This window comes from Epinephelus lanceolatus, chromosome 1, assembly GCF_041903045.1.
Source record: "Epinephelus lanceolatus isolate andai-2023 chromosome 1, ASM4190304v1, whole genome shotgun sequence".
Lineage (NCBI taxonomy): Eukaryota > Metazoa > Chordata > Actinopteri > Perciformes > Serranidae > Epinephelus > Epinephelus lanceolatus.
The window spans coordinates 50,126,777-50,149,764 of NC_135734.1; the positions used below are offsets into that span (position 1 = coordinate 50,126,777).

General features: G+C 42.1%; 3 protein-coding genes across 3 annotated transcripts; 2 read left to right on the forward strand and 1 right to left on the reverse strand.

The window, feature by feature from the left end:
- Nucleotides 1–1,512: 1,512 nt before the first annotated feature.
- Nucleotides 1,513–3,126, forward strand: LOC144464516 (nuclear factor 7, brain-like). The gene is made up of 2 exons (XM_078171791.1): nucleotides 1,513–1,608; nucleotides 1,718–3,126. The coding sequence occupies exon 2, from the start codon at nucleotides 1,735–1,737 to the stop codon at nucleotides 3,121–3,123; it is 1,389 nt and encodes a 462-aa protein (XP_078027917.1). The 5' UTR covers nucleotides 1,513–1,608; nucleotides 1,718–1,734; the 3' UTR covers nucleotides 3,124–3,126.
- A 2,346-nt stretch (nucleotides 3,127–5,472) lies between these two features.
- LOC144464517 (nuclear factor 7, brain-like) lies at nucleotides 5,473–6,422 on the forward strand. Its single transcript, XM_078171795.1, has one exon. The coding sequence runs from the start codon at nucleotides 5,553–5,555 to the stop codon at nucleotides 6,405–6,407; it is 855 nt and encodes a 284-aa protein (XP_078027921.1). The 5' UTR covers nucleotides 5,473–5,552; the 3' UTR covers nucleotides 6,408–6,422.
- A 7,782-nt stretch (nucleotides 6,423–14,204) lies between these two features.
- Nucleotides 14,205–16,423, reverse strand: LOC117256869 (nuclear factor 7, brain-like). Its single transcript, XM_033626604.2, has 2 exons — nucleotides 16,299–16,423; nucleotides 14,205–16,189 (listed from the first exon to the last, which is right to left on the reverse strand). Exon 2 carries the CDS (start codon nucleotides 16,170–16,172, stop codon nucleotides 14,784–14,786), a length of 1,389 nt encoding a protein of 462 aa, XP_033482495.2. The 5' UTR covers nucleotides 16,173–16,189; nucleotides 16,299–16,423; the 3' UTR covers nucleotides 14,205–14,783.
- Between the last annotated feature and the right edge of the window lie 6,565 nt (nucleotides 16,424–22,988).

Sequence of the window (22,988 nt, forward strand, 5' to 3'; positions counted from 1 at the left end):
GGATAGTGCACCCAAAAATACCTCCATACTGCTCAACCATAGTGATCCAAGTGTGCTGCAGCCCCGACATAAAAAGTTGTTTGGAAAAACGTCATATGAACTCTGTTTTTAGCCTCACTGTAGCCTGTAGCTCTGACTGCTTCTCTGTGCTCACGTGTGTGCGCTCAGGGTGATCGATGATGCACGGTCTCTGAAGAGCAGCAGTCTCGTTAGTACTGTTGTCCAGAAGTGCAGGCATCGCCAATTCCCAGTCTGAGCAGCAAAGACTTTCCTCACCCATTGGCATTGCTTTGCATCTGAAACATCTACACCACCAGGTTTCCAGTGCTCGACTCCAGTATTCTGCGGCTGGCTGAGGCTCATGAGCTGCGGCGGCTGCTTCGTCCAGTAGCCTGAGTTCCGTCCGTATACTCGGGCTCAAACAAATACGGCTCAACAAAGAAATGCTGTTCCTCCTCAATTTCAAAGTCTTCAGACATGTTGGGCTGTCCTTTGCTAAAAGACCGTAGTACAAATTATCTTTTAGCTCTGTGGTTACTGTTGTCTCTCCCTGTGGTGCACGTTTCACGTGATGTAAACACGGGTGAGCAAAGCTCATGCTTTCGCTGGTCTCGCGCAAGCGCACACACGTGAGCGCGGAGCACAGAGAAGCAGTCAGAGCTACAGGCTACAGTGAGGCTAAAAACAGAGTTCATATGACGTTTTTCCAAACAACTTTTTATGCCGGGGCTGCAGCACACTTGGATCACTATGGATGAGCAGTATGGAGATACTCTGTGGATTCAATTTTGTGTTCTTGGACGTTAGTCTGGGGCGCCGTCTACCATTAGCTAGCGGCTCCGCCCGCCGATCTCTGCAAGTGATGTGAGGACTCTAAAACTTCACCAGGGCCTCCGTCGGCATATGGTCGGCCTTTAAGTGTAATTTATTTGCATGTTCAGTTTAAGTTTAGGTTAAGTTTATGTTAGCCCTTTCCCTCGGTGCTCCATGATCCCATTCCCAGGGTTTTATATTTTAACTCCTCCACTACAGTAACACTCCTTTCACACTGCTTTTGAACATAAACATGCAGCTGCAACAGGCTTCTGGCAGAGAAGGTGTGATATAGCTCCACCCTCACCTGACTCACCTGACTCACCTGACAGGAACCAGGAAACACTTTGTTATTCTTCCTCACTGCAGAGAGACACACAGATTGAAGAACAGACGATCAGATTCACCTTCAGACCAAGCTAACAACGGGTCCATGTCATTGGTTCGACAGCCCATTAGTCCCACTGTCCGCGGTGCTGAATGGCTTGCAGCGGGCGTATGGTGCGCCGCGACCGGCTTGAGGCGGAGCAGGCTCACGGCTTATGTGTTTGTCACTTTCTTTTTCATTTTAACCCACACCATGATCTTTTCCTGACCCTAACCAAGTGGTTTTTGTACCTAAACCTAACCAGACCTTAACCACAGGGCATCATGATGATTTCGGAATGGACTTCGGAACAATGAGTTTAATATGGTCGAATCAATGGGCAGTTCCCGCTAACAACTTCCTCTGAGTGAGTTCAGCTAAAACTCCAACACTGCTGCTTCAACCTGCTGACACTCCACACACTGAAGGTGAGTTTGACTAAAAACACCACTCAAAGTCAAAGTACATTTCAGTCAAGTTAGTAGAGGAGGGAGGGGAGCCATGACTGACTGTACTTTCTGTCTGCTGTGTTTTCAGCTTCACTCAGAGACTAAATGGCTTCCAGATCAGAGGAGGATCTCTGCTGTCCGGTCTGTCAGGACGTCTTTAGAGATCCTGTTGTTCTGTCATGTAGCCACAGCTTCTGTAAAGACTGTCTGCAGAACTGGTGGAGACAGAAACCAACACGTGAGTGTCCAGTTTGTAAGAGAAGATCTTCAAAGGTTGAACCACCTTGTAACCTGGTGTTAAAGAAGCTGTGTGAGGCCTTCTTATTGGAGAGAGATCAGAGAGCTTCAGAGGCTCTCTGCAGTCTGCACTCTGAGAAACTCAGACTCTTCTGTCTGGACCATCAGCAGCCAGTGTGTGTCGTCTGCAGAGATTCAGAAAAACACACCAACCACAGATTCAGATCCGTCGATGAAGCTGCACGACAACACAAGAAGGAAGTTGAGGAAACTCTGGAGCCCTTAAAGGAGAAGTTAAAGGTTTGTGAACAAGTTAAAGTGAAGTGTGAACAAACAGCACAACACATGAAGGTCCAGGCCCGACGCACAGAGAGGCAGATTAAGGAGCAGTTTAAGAAGCTTCACCAGTTTCTAGAAGAGGAAGAGGAGGCCAGGATGGCTGCACTGAGGGAGGAAGAGGAGCAGAAGAGTCAGATGATGAAGGAGAAGATGGAGGCTCTGAGCAGAGAGATAGCAGCTCTTTCAGACACAGTCAGAGCCACAGAGGACGAGCTGAGAGCTGAAGACGTCTCATTCCTGCTCAACTACAAGGCTGCAGTGGACAGAGTCCAGCAGCGCCCCCTGCTGGATGATCCACAGCTGCTCTCAGGAGCTCTGATAGACGAGGCCAAACACCTGGGCAACCTGACCTTCAACATCTGGAACAAGATGAAGGACATGGTCTCCTACACTCCTCTGATTCTGGACCCAAACACTGCTCATCCAGACCTCATCCTGTCTGAAGACCTGACCAGTGTGAGACCAGGACAGAGACAGCAGCTTCCTGATAATCCAGAGAGGTTTGATGACTTTCCCTGTGTCCTGGGCTCTGAGGGCTTTAACTCAGGGACTCACAGCTGGGATGTCGAGGTTGGAGACAGTACAGCCTGGTTACTGGGTGTGTTAGCAGAGTCTGTCCAGAGGAAGGGAGACATAAAGTCTGGATTATGGAGAATATGGTTCCATGAAGGTAAATACTCAGGACTGTCACTACCAGGTCCACCCACTGATCTCATAGTGCAGAAGAAGCTCCAGAGGATCAGAGTGAATCTGGACTGGAACAGAGGAAAGCTGTCGTTCTCTGATCCTGATACTAACACACACATACACACCTTCACACACACTTTCACTGAGAGGATGTTTCCATTCATTAGCACTAATGACAAACTGAAGATATTACCACTGAAGGTCTGTGTGATAGTGGAACAGAGCAGTTAGATTTTTTTTATTCCAGATGTTAAAACAATGTAGAGTATATTGTCTGAATGGATGGATATATATATATATATATATATATATATATATACATATATATATACAGTACAGGCCAAAAGTTTGGACACACCTTCTCATTCAATGCGTTTTCTTTATTTTCATGACTATTTACATTGTAGATTCTCACTGAAGGCATCAAAACTATGAATGAACACATGTGGAGTTATGTACTTAACAAAAAAAGGTGAAATAACTGAAAACATGTTTTATATTCTAGTTTCTTCAAAATAGCCACCCTTTGCTCTGATTACTGCTTTGCACACTCTTGGCATTCTCTCCATGAGCTTCAAGAGGTAGTCACCTGAAATGGTTTCCACTTCACAGGTGTGCCTTATCAGGGTTAATTAGTGGAATTTCTTGCTTTATCAATGGGGTTGGGACCATCAGTTGTGTTGTGCAGAAGTCAGGTTAATACACAGCCGACAGCCCTATTGGACAACTGTTAAAATTCATATTATGGCAAGAACCAATCAGCTAACTAAAGAAAAACGAGTGGCCATCATTACTTTAAGAAATGAAGGTCAGTCAGTCCAGAAAATTGCAAAAACTTTAAATGTGTCCCCAAGTGGAGTCGCAAAAACCATCAAGCGCTACAACGAAACTGGCACACATGAGGACCGACCCAGGAAAGGAAGACCAAGAGACACCTCTGCTTCTGAGGATAAGTTCATCCGAGTCACCAGCCTCAGAAATCGCAAGTTAACAGCAGCTCAGATCAGAGACCAGATGAATGCCACACGGAGTTCTAGCAGCAGACCCATCTCTAGAACAACTGTTAAGAGGAGACTGCGCCAATCAGGCCTTCATGGTCAAATAGCTGCTAGGAAACCACTGCTAAGGAGAGGCAACAAGCAGAAGAGATTTGTTTGGGCCAAGAAACACAAGGAATGGACATTAGACCAGTGGAAATCTGTGCTTTGGTCTGATGAGTCCAAATTTGAGATCTTTGGTTCCAACCGCCGTGTCTTTGTGAGACGCAGAAAAGGTGAACGGATGGATTCCACATGCCTGGTTCCCACTGTGAAGCATGGAGGAGGAGATGTGATGGTGTGGGGGTGTTTTGCTGGTGACACTGTTGGGGATTTATTCAAAATTGAAGGCACACTGAACCAGCATGGCTACCACAGCATCCTGCAGCGACATGCCATCCCATCCGGTTTGCGTTTAGTTGGACGATCATTTATTTTTCAACAGGACAATGACCCCAAACACACCTCCAGGCTGTGTAAGGGCTATTTGACCAAGAAGGAGAGTGATGGAGTGCTGCGGCAGATGACCTGGCCTCCACAGTCACCGGACCTGAACCCAATCGAGATGGTCTGGGGTGAGCTGGACCGCAGAGTGAAGGCAAAGAGGCCAACAAGTGCTAAACACCTCTGGGAACTCCTTCAAGACTGTTGGAAAACCATTTCAGGTGACTACCTCTTGAAGCTCATGGAGAGAATGCCAAGAGTGTGCAAAGCAGTAATCAGAGCAAAGGGTGGCTATTTTGAAGAAACTAGAATATAAAACATGTTTTCAGTTATTTCACCTTTTTTTGTTAAGTACATAACTCCACATGTGTTCATTCATAGTTTTGATGCCTTCAGTGAGAATCTACAATGTAAATAGTCATGAAAATAAAGAAAACGCATTGAATGAGGAGGTGTGTCCAAACTTTTGGCCTGTACTGTATATGGACAGTAGAGACATGTCCCTACCAATATCTTGGTATATTTTTTTGTTAAACGTCATCACTTCATTCATTTAGCCAATTGGACATTTATGTGAATTTCTTTTTCATAATTAGCACATGAGTTCTTGAGGTGAGAGTTTGAGCTTTGTTGCATCTCCTCTGCTGAATGCTTTCGCTTCACATGTTACACAGGGGTGTGTTTCATTCCAAAGTATTGAGTCATTGATGGATATGTTGTTCAGCAGGTTGTTGCAACAGTTTGAAAATAGGTTGAACGCAGGGTGAATGTAGTCAAGAAGTTGAAATATAATTTAGTAAGATCCCAGGAATAATTTGGGAAGGGAGAACCATGGAAAGGCAGAGATGCCTTTGCTCTGTAGGCGCGGTCCTTGAAGAGGCATTTATTAACAAACATATTAAAAAGAGACAAAAATGAATGCTAAAGTATTCAACAAAAATAGCTGCCTCTCTACTGACCACTGAATGATTTTAACTCTCAGCCTCACCTGACTGGAACCTTCCACCTGCACAGGTGAACTACCCTGCCTTTCTCCTGTGCAGGCTCATTGAGATAGACCAATTAAAATTGTTTTGAGTTAAAGGGATAGTGCACCCAAAAATACCTCCATACTGCTCAAAGGAGAAGTTAAAGGTTTGTGAACAAGTTAAAGTGAAGTGTGAACAAACAGCACAACACATGAAGGTCCAGGCCCGACGCACAGAGAGGCAGATTAAGGAGCAGTTTAAGAAGCTTCACCAGTTTCTAGAAGAGGAAGAGGAGGCCAGGATGGCTGCACTGAGGGAGGAAGAGGAGCAGAAGAGTCAGATGATGAAGGAGAAGATGGAGGCTCTGAGCAGAGAGATAGCAGCTCTTTCAGACACAGTCAGAGCCACAGAGGACGAGCTGAGAGCTGAAGACGTCTCATTCCTGCTCAACTACAAGGCTGCAGTGGACAGAGTCCAGCAGCGCCCCCTGCTGGATGATCCACAGCTGCTCTCAGGAGCTCTGATAGACGAGGCCAAACACCTGGGCAACCTGACCTTCAACATCTGGAACAAGGTGAAGGACATGGTCTCCTACACTCCTCTGATTCTGGACCCAAACACTGCTCATTTGAAACTCATCCTGTCTGAAGATCTGACCAGTGTGAGACCAGGACAGAGACAGCACCTTCCTGATAATCCAGAGAGGTTTGATGACTTTCCCTGTGTCCTGGGCTCTGAGGGCTTTAACTCAGGGACTCACAGCTGGGATGTTGAGGTTGGAGACAGTACACTCTGGTTACTGGGTGTGTTAGCAGAGTCTGTCCAGAGGAAGGGAGACATAAAGTCTGGATTATGGGTAATATGGTTCCATGAAGGTAAATACTCAGGACTGTCACTACCAGCTCCACCCACTGATCTCATAGTGCAGAAGAAGCTCCAGAGGATCAGAGTGAATCTGGACTGGAACAGAGGAAAGCTGTCGTTCTCTGATCCTGATACTAAAACACACATACACACCTTCACACACACTTTAAGTCAGAGGATGTTTCCATTCATTAGCAATTGACTCAATTGACACCAAACTTGCTACAGAGCATCTTCAGACTGTCCTACACAAACTATGTTTCTCAGACTTTTAGTTTATCAAAAATTGAGCCTACAGTGCATCAAAATGTTTGACTGTAAACGGTACTGTAAACATATACATGCAAATTCTTGCTAAATAAATCTTCAATGTTCATGAAAAAAATGTCAAAATTCTAGAGTCATGGTAGATGGTGTGTAGCAAATTTCAGAATTTTATCTCAAAAACTGAATTTTTGACAGCATTTTGAATTTTCATCTAATGTGAACAATTGGAGTCAATGTAAAAATGGCAATTTTAAACATCAGTTTTTCACTTATTGAGCAAATCAATCATTGTTACAAACAAATTACCAACATCTCCATGCTGTCTAGATGCAGTGTATTTTCAGATTTTTGTCTTAATAACTGAATTTTTTACAGTGGTTTCAAATCTGCCTTTCCATGCACGGATGGCTGCTTTCCTACACAACAGTGAATGGCTTACTCAATTTGTGAAGCCACTGTTGAGTTGCTACTTGCCAATTAGCTCAGAGTGGTAGATGACCGTCTTAGGTTCCAGAGGTTGCGGGTTTGAGCCTCAACTGGTGCAGAATCCACATTGTAATGTAAACATCTTCTTGTGTTCCAGCTTATTGCTTAAAATTGCCTGAGCGTGACTGATCACTGTGCAGCATCTTCAAGTCTTCTTCCTGCTAGAAAATCTGCCTTCTCATGCTTGAAAATAAACCAAACTTTGCACAAAGATCCAGTGTCAATACTTCAGTGTGAAACCATCTGAGGCTTCTCACTTTGCACATAGCTCAACTACTTAAACATCAGTTTTTCACTTATGAAGCAAATCAAACATTGTTAAAATAAATTCCATGCATGGACGGCTGCTAAACCTGCACGTCTGGCTTAGTCAATTTGTGAAGCTACACATGAATTGTCACTGACTAATTAGCTCAGTGAGATAGAAATTGATTCTTAGTCTCAGAGGTTGTGAGTTCAAGCCTCAGCTGATGCAAAAGGCAGATTGTGTTGCTAAATGTCTTCCAATTCTTCTGCTTGTTGCTCAGAATTGCCTAAAAATGCCCGGACCCGACCCATCGCTGCGCAGCAGCTATAATGATGTTTATTTCTTAAAGGTAAAAGCAGCTGACTTTAACCTGTTAAGCTACACCTGTCCTCCTGCTGATATTTTTTGTTTCACTTATTTTTATTTTATCTTTGTTATTTAGTTAAAAACCTTGCTTTATGCTTTGACTGTTGAACACTTAGTGACATATCGTTTGGCTTGTTTAGCCTTTTTTCATAGATACTGTTTCATTTTAAACTTGTTCATTTCTTGTTGTTCTGACTTGTGAAGACCAGAAAACACTTTATGAATAAATGAACAAGTTCATGCTTGATGTAATCAAGAAAATATGATTCTGTCTTTAGAAGTATTTTCATTTAGTTTCCATCTGTTGAATTCTGCTGTTTGTTATTTTGTCAGAGAAGGAGCCGTTTTACTGAAGAAATCACATGTTGTAAGGTGGAGGTCTCAGTTTATGCTCAGACTTAATGTCAGGTTGGTGATTTAAGAACATTTATAAAAACTGATATTAATGCTGAATGTACATTTATTTCTGTTTTTCATCAATGTAATAAAATATTATATTACCTTGTCATTTTAAAGTGTTAATTATAAAGAGAAATGGGTGTATGTATATATATACAGTACAGGCCAAAAGTTTGGACACACCTTCTCATTCAATGCGTTTTCTTTATTTTCATGACTATTTACATTGTAGATTCTCACTGAAGGCATCAAAACTATGAATGAACACATGTGGAGTTATGTACTTAACAAAAAAAGGTGAAATAACTGAAAACATGTTTTATATTCTAGTTTCTTCAAAATAGCCACCCTTTGCTCTGATTACTGCTTTGCACACTCTTGGCATTCTCTCCATGAGCTTCAAGAGGTAGTCACCTGAAATGGTTTTCCAACAGTCTTGAAGGAGTTCCCAGAGGTGTTTAGCACTTGTTGGCCCCTTTGCCTTCACTCTGCGGTCCAGCTCACCCCAAACCATCTCGATTGGGTTCAGGTCCGGTGACTGTGGAGGCCAGGTCATCTGCCGCAGCACTCCATCACTCTCCTTCTTGGTCAAATAGCCCTTACACAGCCTGGAGGTGTGTTTGGGGTCATTGTCCTGTTGAAAAATAAATGATGGTCCAACTAAACGCAAACCGGATGGGATGGCATGTCGCTGCAGGATGCTGTGGTAGCCATGCTGGTTCAGTGTGCCTTCAATTTTGAATAAATCCCCAACAGTGTCACCAGCAAAACACCCCCACACCATCACACCTCCTCCTCCATGCTTCACAGTGGGAACCAGGCATGTGGAATCCATCCGTTCACCTTTTCTGCGTCTCACAAAGACACGGCGGTTGGAACCAAAGATCTCAAATTTGGACTCATCAGACCAAAGCACAGATTTCCACTGGTCTAATGTCCATTCCTTGTGTTTCTTGGCCCAAACAAATCTCTTCTGCTTGTTGCCTCTCCTTAGCAGTGGTTTCCTAGCAGCTATTTGACCATGAAGGCCTGATTGGCGCAGTCTCCTCTTAACAGTTGTTCTAGAGATGGGTCTGCTGCTAGAACTCTGTGTGGCATTCATCTGGTCTCTGATCTGAGCTGCTGTTAACTTGCCATTTCTGAGGCTGGTGACTCGGATGAACTTATCCTCAGAAGCAGAGGTGTCTCTTGGTCTTCCTTTCCTGGGTCGGTCCTCATGTGTGCCAGTTTCGTTGTAGCGCTTGATGGTTTTTGCGACTCCACTTGGGGACACATTTAAAGTTTTTGCAATTTTCCGGACTGACTGACCTTCATTTCTTAAAGTAATGATGGCCACTCATTTTTCTTTAGTTAGCTGATTGGTTCTTGCCATAATATGAATTTTAACAGTTGTCCAATTGGTCCCAACCCCATTGATAAAGCAAGAAATTCCACTAATTAACCCTGATAAGGCACACCTGTGAAGTGGAAACCATTTCAGGTGACTACCTCTTGAAGCTCATGGAGAGAATGCCAAGAGTGTGCAAAGCAGTAATCAGAGCAAAGGGTGGCTATTTTGAAGAAACTAGAATATAAAACATGTTTTCAGTTATTTCACCTTTTTTTGTTAAGTACATAACTCCACATGTGTTCATTCATAGTTTTGATGCCTTCAGTGAGAATCTACAATGTAAATAGTCATGAAAATAAAGAAAATGCATTGAATGAGAAGGTGTGTCCAAACTTTTGGCCTGTACTGTACGTTTCCCTGCAGAATGAAATTCGTTCTTTTCTGTCACCAGTTAATGCCAAACAATATAAATCTGAAGTATAAAATAGATCAAAATTTATATGGTGCGCACTGTTGTCCTTGCTTACTCTAATATTAATCTGCCTGCTGCGGCTGGATCTGTGAGCATTTGGTCGTTAAGAAGACTGTTAAGAGTGGGTCAGCTCGATCTTACCACTCCTCCTTAGTGAAAGATCTTCTTAAGCTAAGAGGGTTCTGGGAAACACAGCCATTATCATGTCAACATACAGGGAAAATGTGTCTAGAGTTTATGACATTTACTGGGAGAGCTAGAGCCATTTGACTACAGCTGACGTTATTACTGCTGTAGCATGATGTTATTAGGCTAAATATTACATTTCTAACAGTGACTGAGCTGATTTATTGACACAGCATGCTTGTAGGCTGCTGTAACGTTAGGTTTACAGAGGAAATAACGGATGTGACTTAATCAGGTGAAAATATCATTAGTGAAACAGAAACAAGCGTTAGTTAGGGGACAAGAGTCACAAAGACTCATGTATGTTAAAAGTTACTTACAACCGGTGTATTTACTGTAGGCTATGTGTCCGGGGTCCTTCGCCTGTGGAACAAGTAACGTGACCACTAACTTGTCCCCAAACGAACGCATGTTTCTGTTAGGTCTATGTGTTTCACTAACGTTCTTTATGTATTATGAAGAATGTCAGACTGGCCAATCAGTGGCAGTGTTGGGCCCAGAGTCACAAACAGCGCATTTCGACTGACACAGAACCGGCACGGTGCTGGTTGACGAACCTAATTAAGTAGGCTACTTATAATGGCATGAAAGACAATCTGACATTCTGTTTGTTGTTGGTTATTTGACCGTGAGATCGCTGCTTGTTCTCGCGATATTTCGGCCACGCTTTGGAAAGCAGAGCTAGATGGTAAACAAACATGGCAGCACACCGGTAAGGTATGACAACACGTTTACATGTCGTTTTCTATACGTTCTCTGACATTTATCCTAACGATATGAGGCGGTCTTTGTGGAAAAAAAGCTTGTTTAGTGGACTAACTTTGCACTTGAAGGTTGCCCATTCACTTATGTTTTAACAGGTCTGACGCTACTATGCGCCCCAGCTGTATCTACGCTAACGGCTAACATGCTAACTATTATTTTTACGTCACTAGTCACTTGAAACAAATTTAGGACGATAGGAGACAGGTTGAAATAAACCGAAATTTCCCTTTAAAGTCCACAGTGTACTCAATTCAGTATTTACAACTTCCAAATCTAGGAAAAACACTTATATATTTCTTAGATATATCAAAGGCTTTTGATACGGTGAATCATGAAATTTTGTGATCAGAAATGTTATGTTATGGTTTTAAAAAAAAACAGGTTTTACAATGGGTTGATAATTACTTAAACAACAGAGAGCAATTTGTTGTTTTTAATGGTAATCGTCACAGCTGGCTGTACTAAAATGTAGTGTTCCACAAGGATCCATTCTAGGACCCTTGTTGTTTTTGATATATGTTAATGGTCATGCAAATGCATCAAGTTTATTGTCACCTATACTATTTGCTGACGACACAAATCTCTTTGTCACTGACAAGAATTTTGATTCCCTTATTGCCAAAGCAAATGCTGGACTCATTCATTTTTCCCATTGGTTTAAGTTAAACAAGTTATCACTCAATGTCAAGAAATCTAACTTCATTATTTTCAGAAATAAGAACAAGAATTACAATGCAGACAGAGCCAAAATTTATATCAAAAACAATGCACTTGCACAAATTTCATCAGCGAAGTTCTTAGGTGTCAACATTGATGAGAAACTTTGCTTTAAGAATCATTGTGAATGTGTTTGTAAAAAGGTTTCAAAACCCTTGGGCATTATAAAAAGGGTTAAACAGCATTTGAAAAAGAGCACACTTCTAACTTTGTATTACAGTTTAATTTATCCTTACATCGCTTACTGTAACTCTTGCTTGGGCCAGCACTTACCTTTCTTATTTACAAGCAATCCATAGATTTCAGAAATCCTTTGTAAGAATTTCCTCCAACTCTTCTTATTTAGGTAAATAACGATACTTAAGTATAGTTATTTATAGGTTTAAGAAGGGAGGGTTGCTTATAAGCCCTTTGGGCTTTATGATCTTTCCTGCACATTTTAACTGTTTTTTTACGGCTCTTTCTTCCTGAATGTATGTTTGTAAGTGCAAACAACAATAAATAAATAAGTAAATAAACAATTAAAATAGTTTGGTTTATTAAAGGGAGCAAAGAGAACATGGTAGGAGAGGGGGACAATGTAAAATGTTAGGAATATTTTGTCTCAACCTTCCATAACACCAAATAATAAACTTACCATGGATCCAGAACTGCAGATGAATCCATCCGATCCAGACAATGATCTATGTGATTCTTCTCAGGCCATTTTATCCCTGCAGCAGTCTGACACATACCTCCATATATCCAACTCAGAAACAGTCCTCAGATTTCTGACTCCCTTTCAGAGGCACCAAGTTCCCCATCTTCTCAACGACCTCCTCAACATCCAACACTTCCTCATTAAACCTTCAAAATCACATTGTTGTGGTGTGGTCCTTGAAAAGGAATTTACTGACAAAACTATTAAAAAGAGACAAAAATGCTAAATGCTAAAAAAAAAAAAAAAAACAGTTAAAATGTGCAGCCTGACAGGAAGCTGCCACCTCTCCTCTCTACTGAACACTGAATGAATTGGACTCTCAGCCACACCTGACTGGAACCTTCCACCTGCACAGGTGAGCTGAGGGGAAGTCAACAGATAAACAGCATCAACAATACCTTATGGACTCGTGTAAGGTTTCTCAGTTACTGCTTAAATTAGAATTTACCTATGGACACACACACACACACACACACACACGCCCAGGGGTGCACCAAATGTAACTGAACTTGATTTACTGCAGAGTAATTCCACCCCTCCTCCCACAGTTGAACGGCGCCCAGTCCTTCACTGCTGAGAGCCTCTAATGAGGCAAACCTGTTTTCACTGTCAGTGATTGAGCAGCACATCAACACCGACATCACAGACAGAGAAACGCACAGTCACTCTGTGCAACACAAGCACAAATACACACATTAAACAAGCATGTATTTAAGAGTTTGGATATCATATTCTTACTCCCAACTCATCAAACACCAACGCTTGGTCCCATGCGTCAAAATGGACTTTAAAAAATCATGGATGGAACTATCGGGATGTCACCCACTGGTTTGTGGACTCCTGCTTTGAAGCCGTGAGTTTGGCATTTTGGCTGTCACCATCTTGATTTTTTGAGGCCAGAGGCTGGCGCTGTGGAGGACCAAGGGGTGGATAGTGGCGAAGGACACTATCATCAGACAGCCTGTAGCCTTTAACTATGCACAACTGTGAGCCTTAATTTTACTATATAATGATGAAAACTCTGTCTGTGTGTGTGTTCCACGTTTTTCTCCTCACTGACTTGGTCAATCCATGTGAAATTTGGCACAGTGGTAGAGGGTCATGGGAGGATGCCAATGAAGCAATATTACATCAGTTGGCCAAAGGGGGGCGCTATAGCAACCCACTGAAATGTCAAACTTTGAATGGGCATATCTCATGCCCCGTATGTCGTAGAGACATGAAACTTTGCACAGAGATGCCTCTCCTCATGAGGAACACATTTGCCTCAAGAACCCATAACTTACACATAATCTGTATAACGCTTATACAGATTTTCCGCCATTTTGAATTTTTTGCAAAAGTTGGAAAACTTACTAAAACTGAGCTTCTATAAGGCAATGAATATTGCGGAGGGCGTGGCTCATCACATAAAGGTGTATAACATCTCAAGGGTTTCACCCATCACCACGCAACTTTGTAGGCATATGACCACACATAATCTGAGGGGACCCCTCCATTATTGACCCCATCAAACAAAATGGGGGTGCTAGAGAGCTCATTTCTTATCTAGGCCTAACCGCCATATGGATTTTTACTAAACTTGGTAGATATGTAGAACAGGACGCCTCAAGGTGACTGGAGAAATTTAACTCTAATTGGCAACTGGGTGGCGCTATAACAACAGAAAAATGCTTCAAAATGGCTAAAATGCGACCGATCGCTGTGGCTCCCCCTGTGGACCAATGTTGGTGTTGTTTTCTAATGTTTGGTATGACTAAGTCATGGTATGGTCATGATAGTCATGGTACCTACCTACCTATTTTTTAACTATTTGTCAGGAAAAAAATTTTCCTGTAACTTTTTCTAATTTCTTGCAAATGTTTGGGTAATTTCTTGTAGAGCTGCTCGTTGCTTTTGTTGTGTATTCTGAAAAAAAATATTTCAGGCCAACCTGCTCTGATTTTAATGGTTTAAATCATTGAATTCTGTCTAATATTAAAATCTCCAGCTCCATTGGTCCAGTCCAAAAGGAGAGGTCAATAAAAGATGTCACGTCTTTAAGCAATAAACTGAGGAGCAGAATATGACAACCAAGAAATAACAATATTTTATTATGTTGATGAAAAACATAAATAAATGTACATTCAGCATTAATATCAGTTTTTATAAATGTTCTTAAATCACCAACCTGACATTAAGTCTGAGCATAAACTGAGACCTCCACCTTACAACATGTGATTTCTTCAGTAAAACGGCTCCTTCTCTGACAAAATAACAAACGGCAGAATTCAACAGATGGAAACTAAATGAAAATACTTCTAAAGACAGAATCATATTTTCTTGATTACATCAAGCATGAACTTGTTCATTTATTTATAAAGTGTTTTCTGGTCTTCACAAGTCAGAATAACAAGAAATGAACAAGTTTAAAATGAAACAGTATCTATGAAAAAAGGCTAAACAAGCCAAACGATATGTCACTAAGTGTTCAACAGTCAAAGCATAAAGCAAGGTTTTTAACTCAATAACAAAGATAAAATAAAAATAAGTGAAACAAACAAAAAAAAATCAGCAGGAGGACAGGTGCAGCTTAACAGGTTAAAGTCAGCTGCTTTTACCTTTAAGAAATAAACATCATAAATATAATCATCCTCTTTATCTCTAACTGCTCTGTTCCACTGTCACACAGACCTTCAGTGGTAATATCTTCAGTTTATCCCAAGTCCTAAAGTATGGAAACATCCTCTCAGTGAAAGTGTGTGTGAAGGTGTGTATGTGTGTGTTAGTATCAGGATCAGAGAACGACAGCTTTCCTCTGTTCCAGTCCAGATTCACTCTGATCCTCTGGAGCTTCTTCTGCACTTTGAGATCAGTGGGTGGAGCTGGTAGTGAGCGTGCTGAGTATTTACCTTGAAGGAACCATATTACCCATAATCCGGACTTTATGCGTCCCTTCCTCTGGACAGACTCTGCTAACACACCCAGTAACCAGCCTGTACTGTCTCCAACCTCGACATCCCAGCTGTGAGTCCCTGAGTTAAAGCCCTCAGAGCCCAGGACACAGCAGTAATTATCAAACCTCTCTGGATTATCAGGAAGCTGCTGTCTCTGTCCTGGTCTCACACTGGTCAGATCTTCAGACAGGATGAGTTTCAAATGAGCAGTGTTTGGGTCCAGAATCAGAGGAGTGTAGGAGACCATGTCCTTCATCTTGTTCCAGATGTTGAAGGTCAGGTTGCCCAGGTGTTTGGCCTCGTCTATCAGAGCTCCTGAGAGCAGCTGTGGATCATCCAGCAGGGGGCGCTGCTGGACTCTGTCCACTGCAGCCTTGTAGTTGAGCAGGAATGAGACGTCTTCAGCTCTCAGCTCGTCCTCTGTGGCTCTGACTGTGTCTGAAAGAGCTGCTATCTCTCTGCTCAGAGCCTCCATCTTCTCCTTCATCATCTGACTCTTCTGCTCCTCTTCCTCCCTCAGTGCAGCCATCCTGGCCTCCTCTTCCTCTTCTAGAAACTGGTGAAGCTTCTTAAACTGCTCCTTAATCTGCCTCTCTGTGCGTCGGGCCTGGACCTTCATGTGTTGTGCTGTTTGTTCACACTTCACTTTAACTTGTTCACAAACCTTTAACTTCTCCTTTAAGGGCTCCAGAGTTTCCTCAACTTCCTTCTTGTGTTGTCGTGCAGCTTCATCGATGGGTCTGAATCTGTGCTTGGTGTGTTTTTCTGAATCTCTGCAGATGACACACACTGGCTGCTGATGGTCCAGACAGAAGAGTTTGAGTTTCTCAGAGTGCAGACTGCAGAGAGCCTCTGAAGCTCTCTGATCTCTCTCCAATAAGAAGGCCTCACACAGCTTCTTTAACACCAGGTTACAAGGTGGTTTTGCAGTTGAAGAGACTGTCTTACAAACTGGACACTCACGTACTTGTTTCTGTCTCCACCAGTTCTGCAGACAGTCTTTACAGAAGCTGTGGCTACATGACAGAACAACAGGATGTCTAAAGACGTCCTGACAGACCGGACAGCAGAGATCCTCCTCTGATCTGGAAGCCATTTAGTCTCTGAGTGAAGCTGAAAACACAGCAGACAGAAAGTACAGTCAGTCATGGCTCCCCTCCCTCCTCTACTAACTTGACTGAAATGTACTTTGACTTTGAGTGGTGTTTTTAGTCAAACTCACCTTCAGTGTGTGGAGTGTCAGCAGGTTGAAGCAGCAGTGTTGGAGTTTTAGCTGAACTCACTCAGAGGAAGTTGTTAGTTTGGTCTGAAGGTGAATCTGATCGTCTGTTCTTCAGTCTGTGTCTCTCTGCAGTGAGGAAGAATAACAAAGTGTTTCCTGGTTCCTGTCAGGTGAGTCAGGTGAGGGTGGAGCTATATCACACCTTCTCTGCCAGAAATCTGTTGCAGCTGCATGTTTATGTTCAAAAGCAGTGTGAAAGGAGGGTTACTGTAGTGGAGGAGTTAAAATATAAACCCCTGGGAATGGGATCATGGAGCACCGAGGGAAAGGGCTAACATGCAAATAAATTACACTTAAATCAAAACAGTTTTAATTGGTCTGTCTCAATGAGCCTGCACAGGAGAAAGGCAGGGTAGTTCACCTGTGCAGGTGGAAGGTTCCAGTCAGGTGAGGCAGAGAGTTAAAATCATTCAGTGGTCAGTAGAGAGGAGAGGTGGCAACTATTTTTGTTGAATACTTTAGCATTAATTTTTGTATCTTATGTACCTCTGTTTGTTAATAAATGCCTCTTCAAGGGCCGCGCCTACAGAGCAAAGGCGTCTCTGCCAGGTAGTCTGGCTTCCTGTCGGACTGCTGCAGGGATAAAATGGCCTGAGAAGAATCAAACAGATCATCGTCTGGATTGGACGGATTCATCCGCAGTTCTGGGTCCATGGTGAGTTTATTATTTGGTGTAATGAAAGGTTGAGACAAAATATTCCTAAAATTTACCATTGTTCCCCTCCTACTGTATTCCCTTTGCTCCCGTTATAAAGTAAACTATTTTATTGTCCAGTGATCAAACAGTGGCAGGTTGTGTGGTCGCTGCTGTGTGAAGACTACATCAACTGGCCAAAGGGGGGCGCTATAGCAACCCATTGAAATGTCAAACTTTGAATGGGCATATCTCATGCCCCGTATGTCGTAGAGACATGAAACTTTGCACAGAGATGCCTCTCCTCATGAGGAACACATTTGCCTCAAGAACCCATAACTTCCACTTATATAGATGTTCTGCCATTTTGAATTTTTTGAAAAACACTTCAAATGGATCTCTTCCTAGGAAGTTTGAGCGATCTGCATGAAACTGGGTGAACATAATCTAGGGACCAATATCTAAAGTTCCCTCTTGGCAAAAGTTGGAAAACTTACTAAAACTGAGCTTCTATAAGGCAATTAAAATTAATATTGCCTCGGTGTGTGAATATGCAAAAATGATGTCGGACTCCGTAGTTTTCTCTGGACCCCTCCCAAATCTGACCAGTGATGACATGTTTAGCCGCATGTCATCATTTAACCGCTGGCTGTCCAGGTGGTGTCCAGCAAACGATGTGGGTTTTGTTAATAATTGGCAAACTTTCTGGGGAAAACCTGGTCTTATTAGGAGAGACGGCATTCACCCCACTTTGGATGGAGCTGCTCTCATTTCTAGGAACCTGGCAAATTTTATTAGTAATTTAAATCCCTGACAACCCAGAGTTGAGACCAGGACAGAGAGTTGCAGTCCTAAACGCCTCTCTGAGCTTCTAGTTCAGTTACCCAGCCATAGTTTTCATAGTTTTATACAAACGGTGTCTGTCCCCCGACCACCTAAATTATTTAAATCTAAAATTAAACAAAGAGGAGTTGTGCATAACAACCTCATAAAAATTAAAACCTCTTCTGTGACAGAAAGACAAAACAGGAGAATTAAATGCGGACTGTTAAATATCAGGTCTCTATCGTCTAAAGCAGTGTTAGTAAACGAATTAATATCAGATAATCATATTGATTTACTCAGTCTCACTGAAACCTGGCTGTGTCAAGATGAATATGTTAGTCTAAATGAGTCCACTCCTCCCAGTCATAATAATACCCACATTCCTCGAGGCAGCGGCCGAGGAGGGGGAGTTGCAGCCATTTTTAACTCTAGTCTGTTAATCAGCCCTAAACCTAAACTAGATTATAATTCATTTGAAAGCCTCGTTCTTAGTGTTTTACATCCGACCTGGAAAACCTCGCAGCCACTTTTATTTGTTATAGTGTACCGTGCTCCTGGCCCGTATTCTGAACTTGTATCTGAATTCTCAGAGTTTTTATCCAGTTTAGTTCTTAAATCAGATAAAGTTATTATTGTAGGCGATTTTAACATTCATGTCGACGTTGATAATGACTCCCTGGCTATATCTCATTAATAGACTCCATTGGCTTCAGTCAGGGTGTACATGAACCCACTCACTGTTTTAACCATACCCTCGATCTAGTTCTGACGTATGGAATTGAAATTGATAACCTAAAAGTCTTTCCACAGAATCCCTTGCTATCAGATCATTATCTGATTACTTTTGATTTCTTTTTACTCGATTACACGCCACTCAGCAACAGTTACTATACTAGATGTTTATCAGATAGTGCTGTCACAAAATTTAAGGAAAAGATTACTTCGTCGTTAAATTCAATACCAATACCTTCAGTAACAGAGGTTTCCCGTGCCGACTTTAACCTCTCCCAAATTGATCATTTTGTTGATAGCGCCGTAGGCTCGCTGCGAACAACGCTCGACTCTGTAGCTCCTCTTAAAAAGAAGTTAACAAAGCAAAGAAAGTTTGCTCCTTGGTATAACTCTCAAACCCGTAGGTTAAAACAAATATCGCGAAAATTTGAAAGGAATTGGCGATTAACCAAACTGGAAGAATCTCGTTTAATCTGGACAGACAGTCTCAAAACTTATAAGAGGGGCCTCCGCAATGCCAGAGCAAACTATTACTCAGCATTAATAGAAGAAAACAAGAACAACCCCAGGTTTCTTTTCAGCACTGTAGCCAGGCTGACTGAGAGTCAAAGCTCTATTGAGCCTTGTATTCCTTTAGCCCTTAGCAGTAATGATTTTATGAGCTTTTTTAATGACAAAATTCTAACTATTAGAGGCAAAATTCATGACCTCCTGCCCTCAGATGGTAGGCCTACCTATCTAACCTCAAACACAGCTGTAGAATCTAATATATATTTAGATTGCTTCTCCCCAATTTCTCTTCAAGAATTGACCGCAGTGATTTCTTCATCTAAATCATCAACGTGTCTCTTAGACCCCATCCCAACTAGGCTACTTAAGGAGGTCTTTCCTTTAGTTAACACTCATATATTAGATATGATCAATATATCCCTATTAACAGGCTATGTACCACAGTCTTTTAAGGTAGCTGTAATTAAACCTCTCCTAAAAAAGCCCACCCTGGATCCAGAGGTGTTAGCCAACTATAGACCAATATCTAATCTTCCCTTTATGTCAAAGATCCTTGAGAAAGTAGTCGCAGACCAGCTGTGTGATTTTCTCCAGGATAATAATTTATTTGAGGAATTTCAGTCAGGATTTAGAGTGCATCATAGCACTGAGACAGCTCTAGTTAAAATTACAAATGACCTTCTGATTGCTTCAGACAAAGGACTCGTCTCTGTTCTTGTTTTATTAGATCTTAGTGCGGCGTTTGACACAATTGACCATCAAATTCTACTGCAGAGACTGGATCACTTAATTGGCCTAAAAGGTTCAGCGCTAAGCTGGTTTAAATCTTATTTATCTGATCGTTTTCAATTTGTTGACGTTCGTAATGAATCATCCTTACGTACCAAAGTTTGTTTTGGAGTTCCGCAAGGTTCTGTGCTCGGACCAATCCTATTTACTCTATATATGCTTCCTTTAGGTAACATCATTAGAAATCACTCTATAAATTTCCATTGTTATGCGGATGATACACAGTTGTATTTATCGATGAAGCCAGAAGAAAGTAATCAATTAACTAAACTCCATAACTGCCTTAAAGACATAAAAAATTGGATGAGCACCAATTTCCTGATGTTAAATTCAGACAAAACTGAAGTTATTGTTCTTGGCCCCAAACAACTCAGAGACTCTTTATCTGATGACATAGTTTCTCCAGATGGCATTGCTCTGGCCTCTAGCACTACCGTAAGAAACCTCGGAGTAATATTTGATCAAGATTTGTCTTTTAATTCTCATTTAAAGCAAACCTCACGGACTGCATTTTTTCATCTGCGTAATATTGCGAAAATTAGGCCTATCCTGACCCGAAAAGATGCAGAAAAATTGGTCCACGCTTTTGTTACCTCAAGGCTGGATTACTGTAACTCTCTATTATCAGGTAGCTCTAGTAAGTCCTTAAAAACTCTCCAGCTAATTCAGAATGCAGCAGCACGTGTACTAACAGGAACTAAGAAACGAGATCATATTTCTCCTGTTTTAGCTTCTCTGCACTGGCTCCCTGTAAAATCCAGAATTGAATTTAAAATCCTACTGTTAACTTATAAAGCTCTAAATGGTCAAGCTCCGTCATATCTTAGAGAGCTCATAGTGCCATATTATCCCACCAGAACACTGCGCTCTGAGAACGCAGGGTTACTCGTGGTCCCTAAAGTCTCCAAAAGCAGATCAGGAGCCAGAGCCTTCAGCTATCAGGCTCCTCTCCTGTGGAATCATCTTCCTGTTACGGTCCGGGAGGCAGACACCGTCTCCACATTTAAGACTAGACTTAAGACTTTCCTCTTTGATAAAGCTTATAGTTAGGGCTGGCTCAGGCTTGCCCTGTACCAGCCCCTAGTTAGGCTGACTTAGGCCTAGTCTGCCGGAGGACCCCCCTATAATACACCGGGCTCCCTCTCTCTCCTCTCTCTCTCTCTCTCTCTCTCTCTCTCTCTCTCTCTCTCTCTCTCTCTCTCACTCTCATCCTATTACTGCATCTTGCTAACTCGGCCATTCTGGATGTCACTAACTCGGCTTCTTCTCCGGAGCCTTTGTGCTCCACTGTCTCTCAGATTAACTCATATCACAGCGGTGCCTGGACAGTGTGACGTGTGTGGTTGTGCTGCTGCCGTGGTCCTGCCAGATGCCTCCTGCTGCTGCTGCCATCATTAGTCATTAGTCATACTTCTACTGTTATTATACACATATGACTATTGTCACACAAGTATACTGTCAGATATTAATACATACTTTCAACATATTGTACCTCAGTAGCCAGAACTATAACTATAATATTATTACTTTCATTAATGTTGTTGTAACCTACTGTCATTACCTGCATCTCTCTCTCTCTCTCTCTCTCTCTCCCTCTCTCTCTGTCTCATTGTGTCATATGGATTACTGTTAATTTATTATGCTGATCTGTTCTGTACGACATCTATTGCACGTCTGTCCGTCCTGGAAGAGGGATCCCTCCTCAGTTGCTCTTCCTGAGGTTTCTACCGTTTTTTTTTCCCCGTTAAAGGGTTTTTTTTTTGGGGAGTTTTTCCTTATCCGCTGTGAGGGTCTTAAGGACAGAGGGATGTCGTATGCTGTAAAGCCCTGTGAGGCAAATTGTGATTTGTGATATTGGGCTTTATAAATAAAATTGAATTGAATTGAATTGAATTGAATTGAATATTGCGGAGGGCGTGGCTCATCACATAAAGGTGTATAACATCTCAAGGGTTTCACCCATCACCACGCAACTTTGTAGGCATATGACCGCACTTAATCTGAGGGGACCCCTCCATTATTGACCCCATCAAACAAAATGGGGGCGCTAGAGAGCTCATTTCTTATCTAGGCCTAACCGCCATATGGATTTTTACTAAACTTGGTAGATATGTAGAACAGGACGCCTCAAGGTGACTGGAGAAATTTAACTCTAATTGGCAACTGGGTGGCGCTATAACAACAGAAAAATGCTTCAAAATGGCTAAAATGTGACCGATGGCTGTGGCTCCCCCTGTGGACCAATGTTGTTGGTATGACTAAGTCATGGTATGGTATGCAGCTGCAACAAGGGCTAGATGCACCTTTCCCATGTGAACTACCAGTGCGCCCACTTTTAAGTCAATACAACATATAAACACTTTAACTATCTGCCTTTCAACGTGCTACCTCAACTACTAATGTACAGTTTTAGCCCACTAACTATCCCACTATTGGCAATGGTACTACTGTACTTTCAATAAAGCAATCGTACTATCAAATTCACAAACACTCTGTCTGAATACATTGCTCTTCTTAATGGGTTCAGTTGACTATTTAATCTGCAATTTCCTATGACCTGTATCCCAAACACACACCATGTGAAACTGTACGTGGACAACTGTGCACTCAGTGGGTATGGACTAGTAAAATGTAAACAGGTGAGTTGTAAACAAGTTTATATCTGCTGTAAAGCCAGCCTCAAGTGGCCATTAGAGGAACTGCAGTTTCTGGCTCTTGTGTGATGGCTTTTTTTTCAGCCCCTGAGGTTGTTGTTTGGTCACACTATGACACTATGAAGTGTCCTTGAACAGGAAAGAGTAAACTCCACAGTTGTAAAGTGCTTTTTGAAGGTGCTGTCGAGCAACAGAGCTCAGTGAAAAGGATTGTGTGTCACCTCACCCCTGTGCTTGTTGCCTGAATGTGTGTCCTTGTGTGTGTGTGCTGGTAGAATAAACAATATTAGGTCGACTCATCAAACTGTCGCTCTGCAGTGACACTAGTGGTCAAAAACCTCCACGGGGTACCTTTAACTTTGGTAAATGGTGATATATCAACCCATTTCAAACAACGTTACCTATGAACATAAAGTCTGTGAAAGAAAAAAATGTGATGATCCATTTGGCCAAAAACAGAGGAAATAAAAGTTTCTCATGAAAACT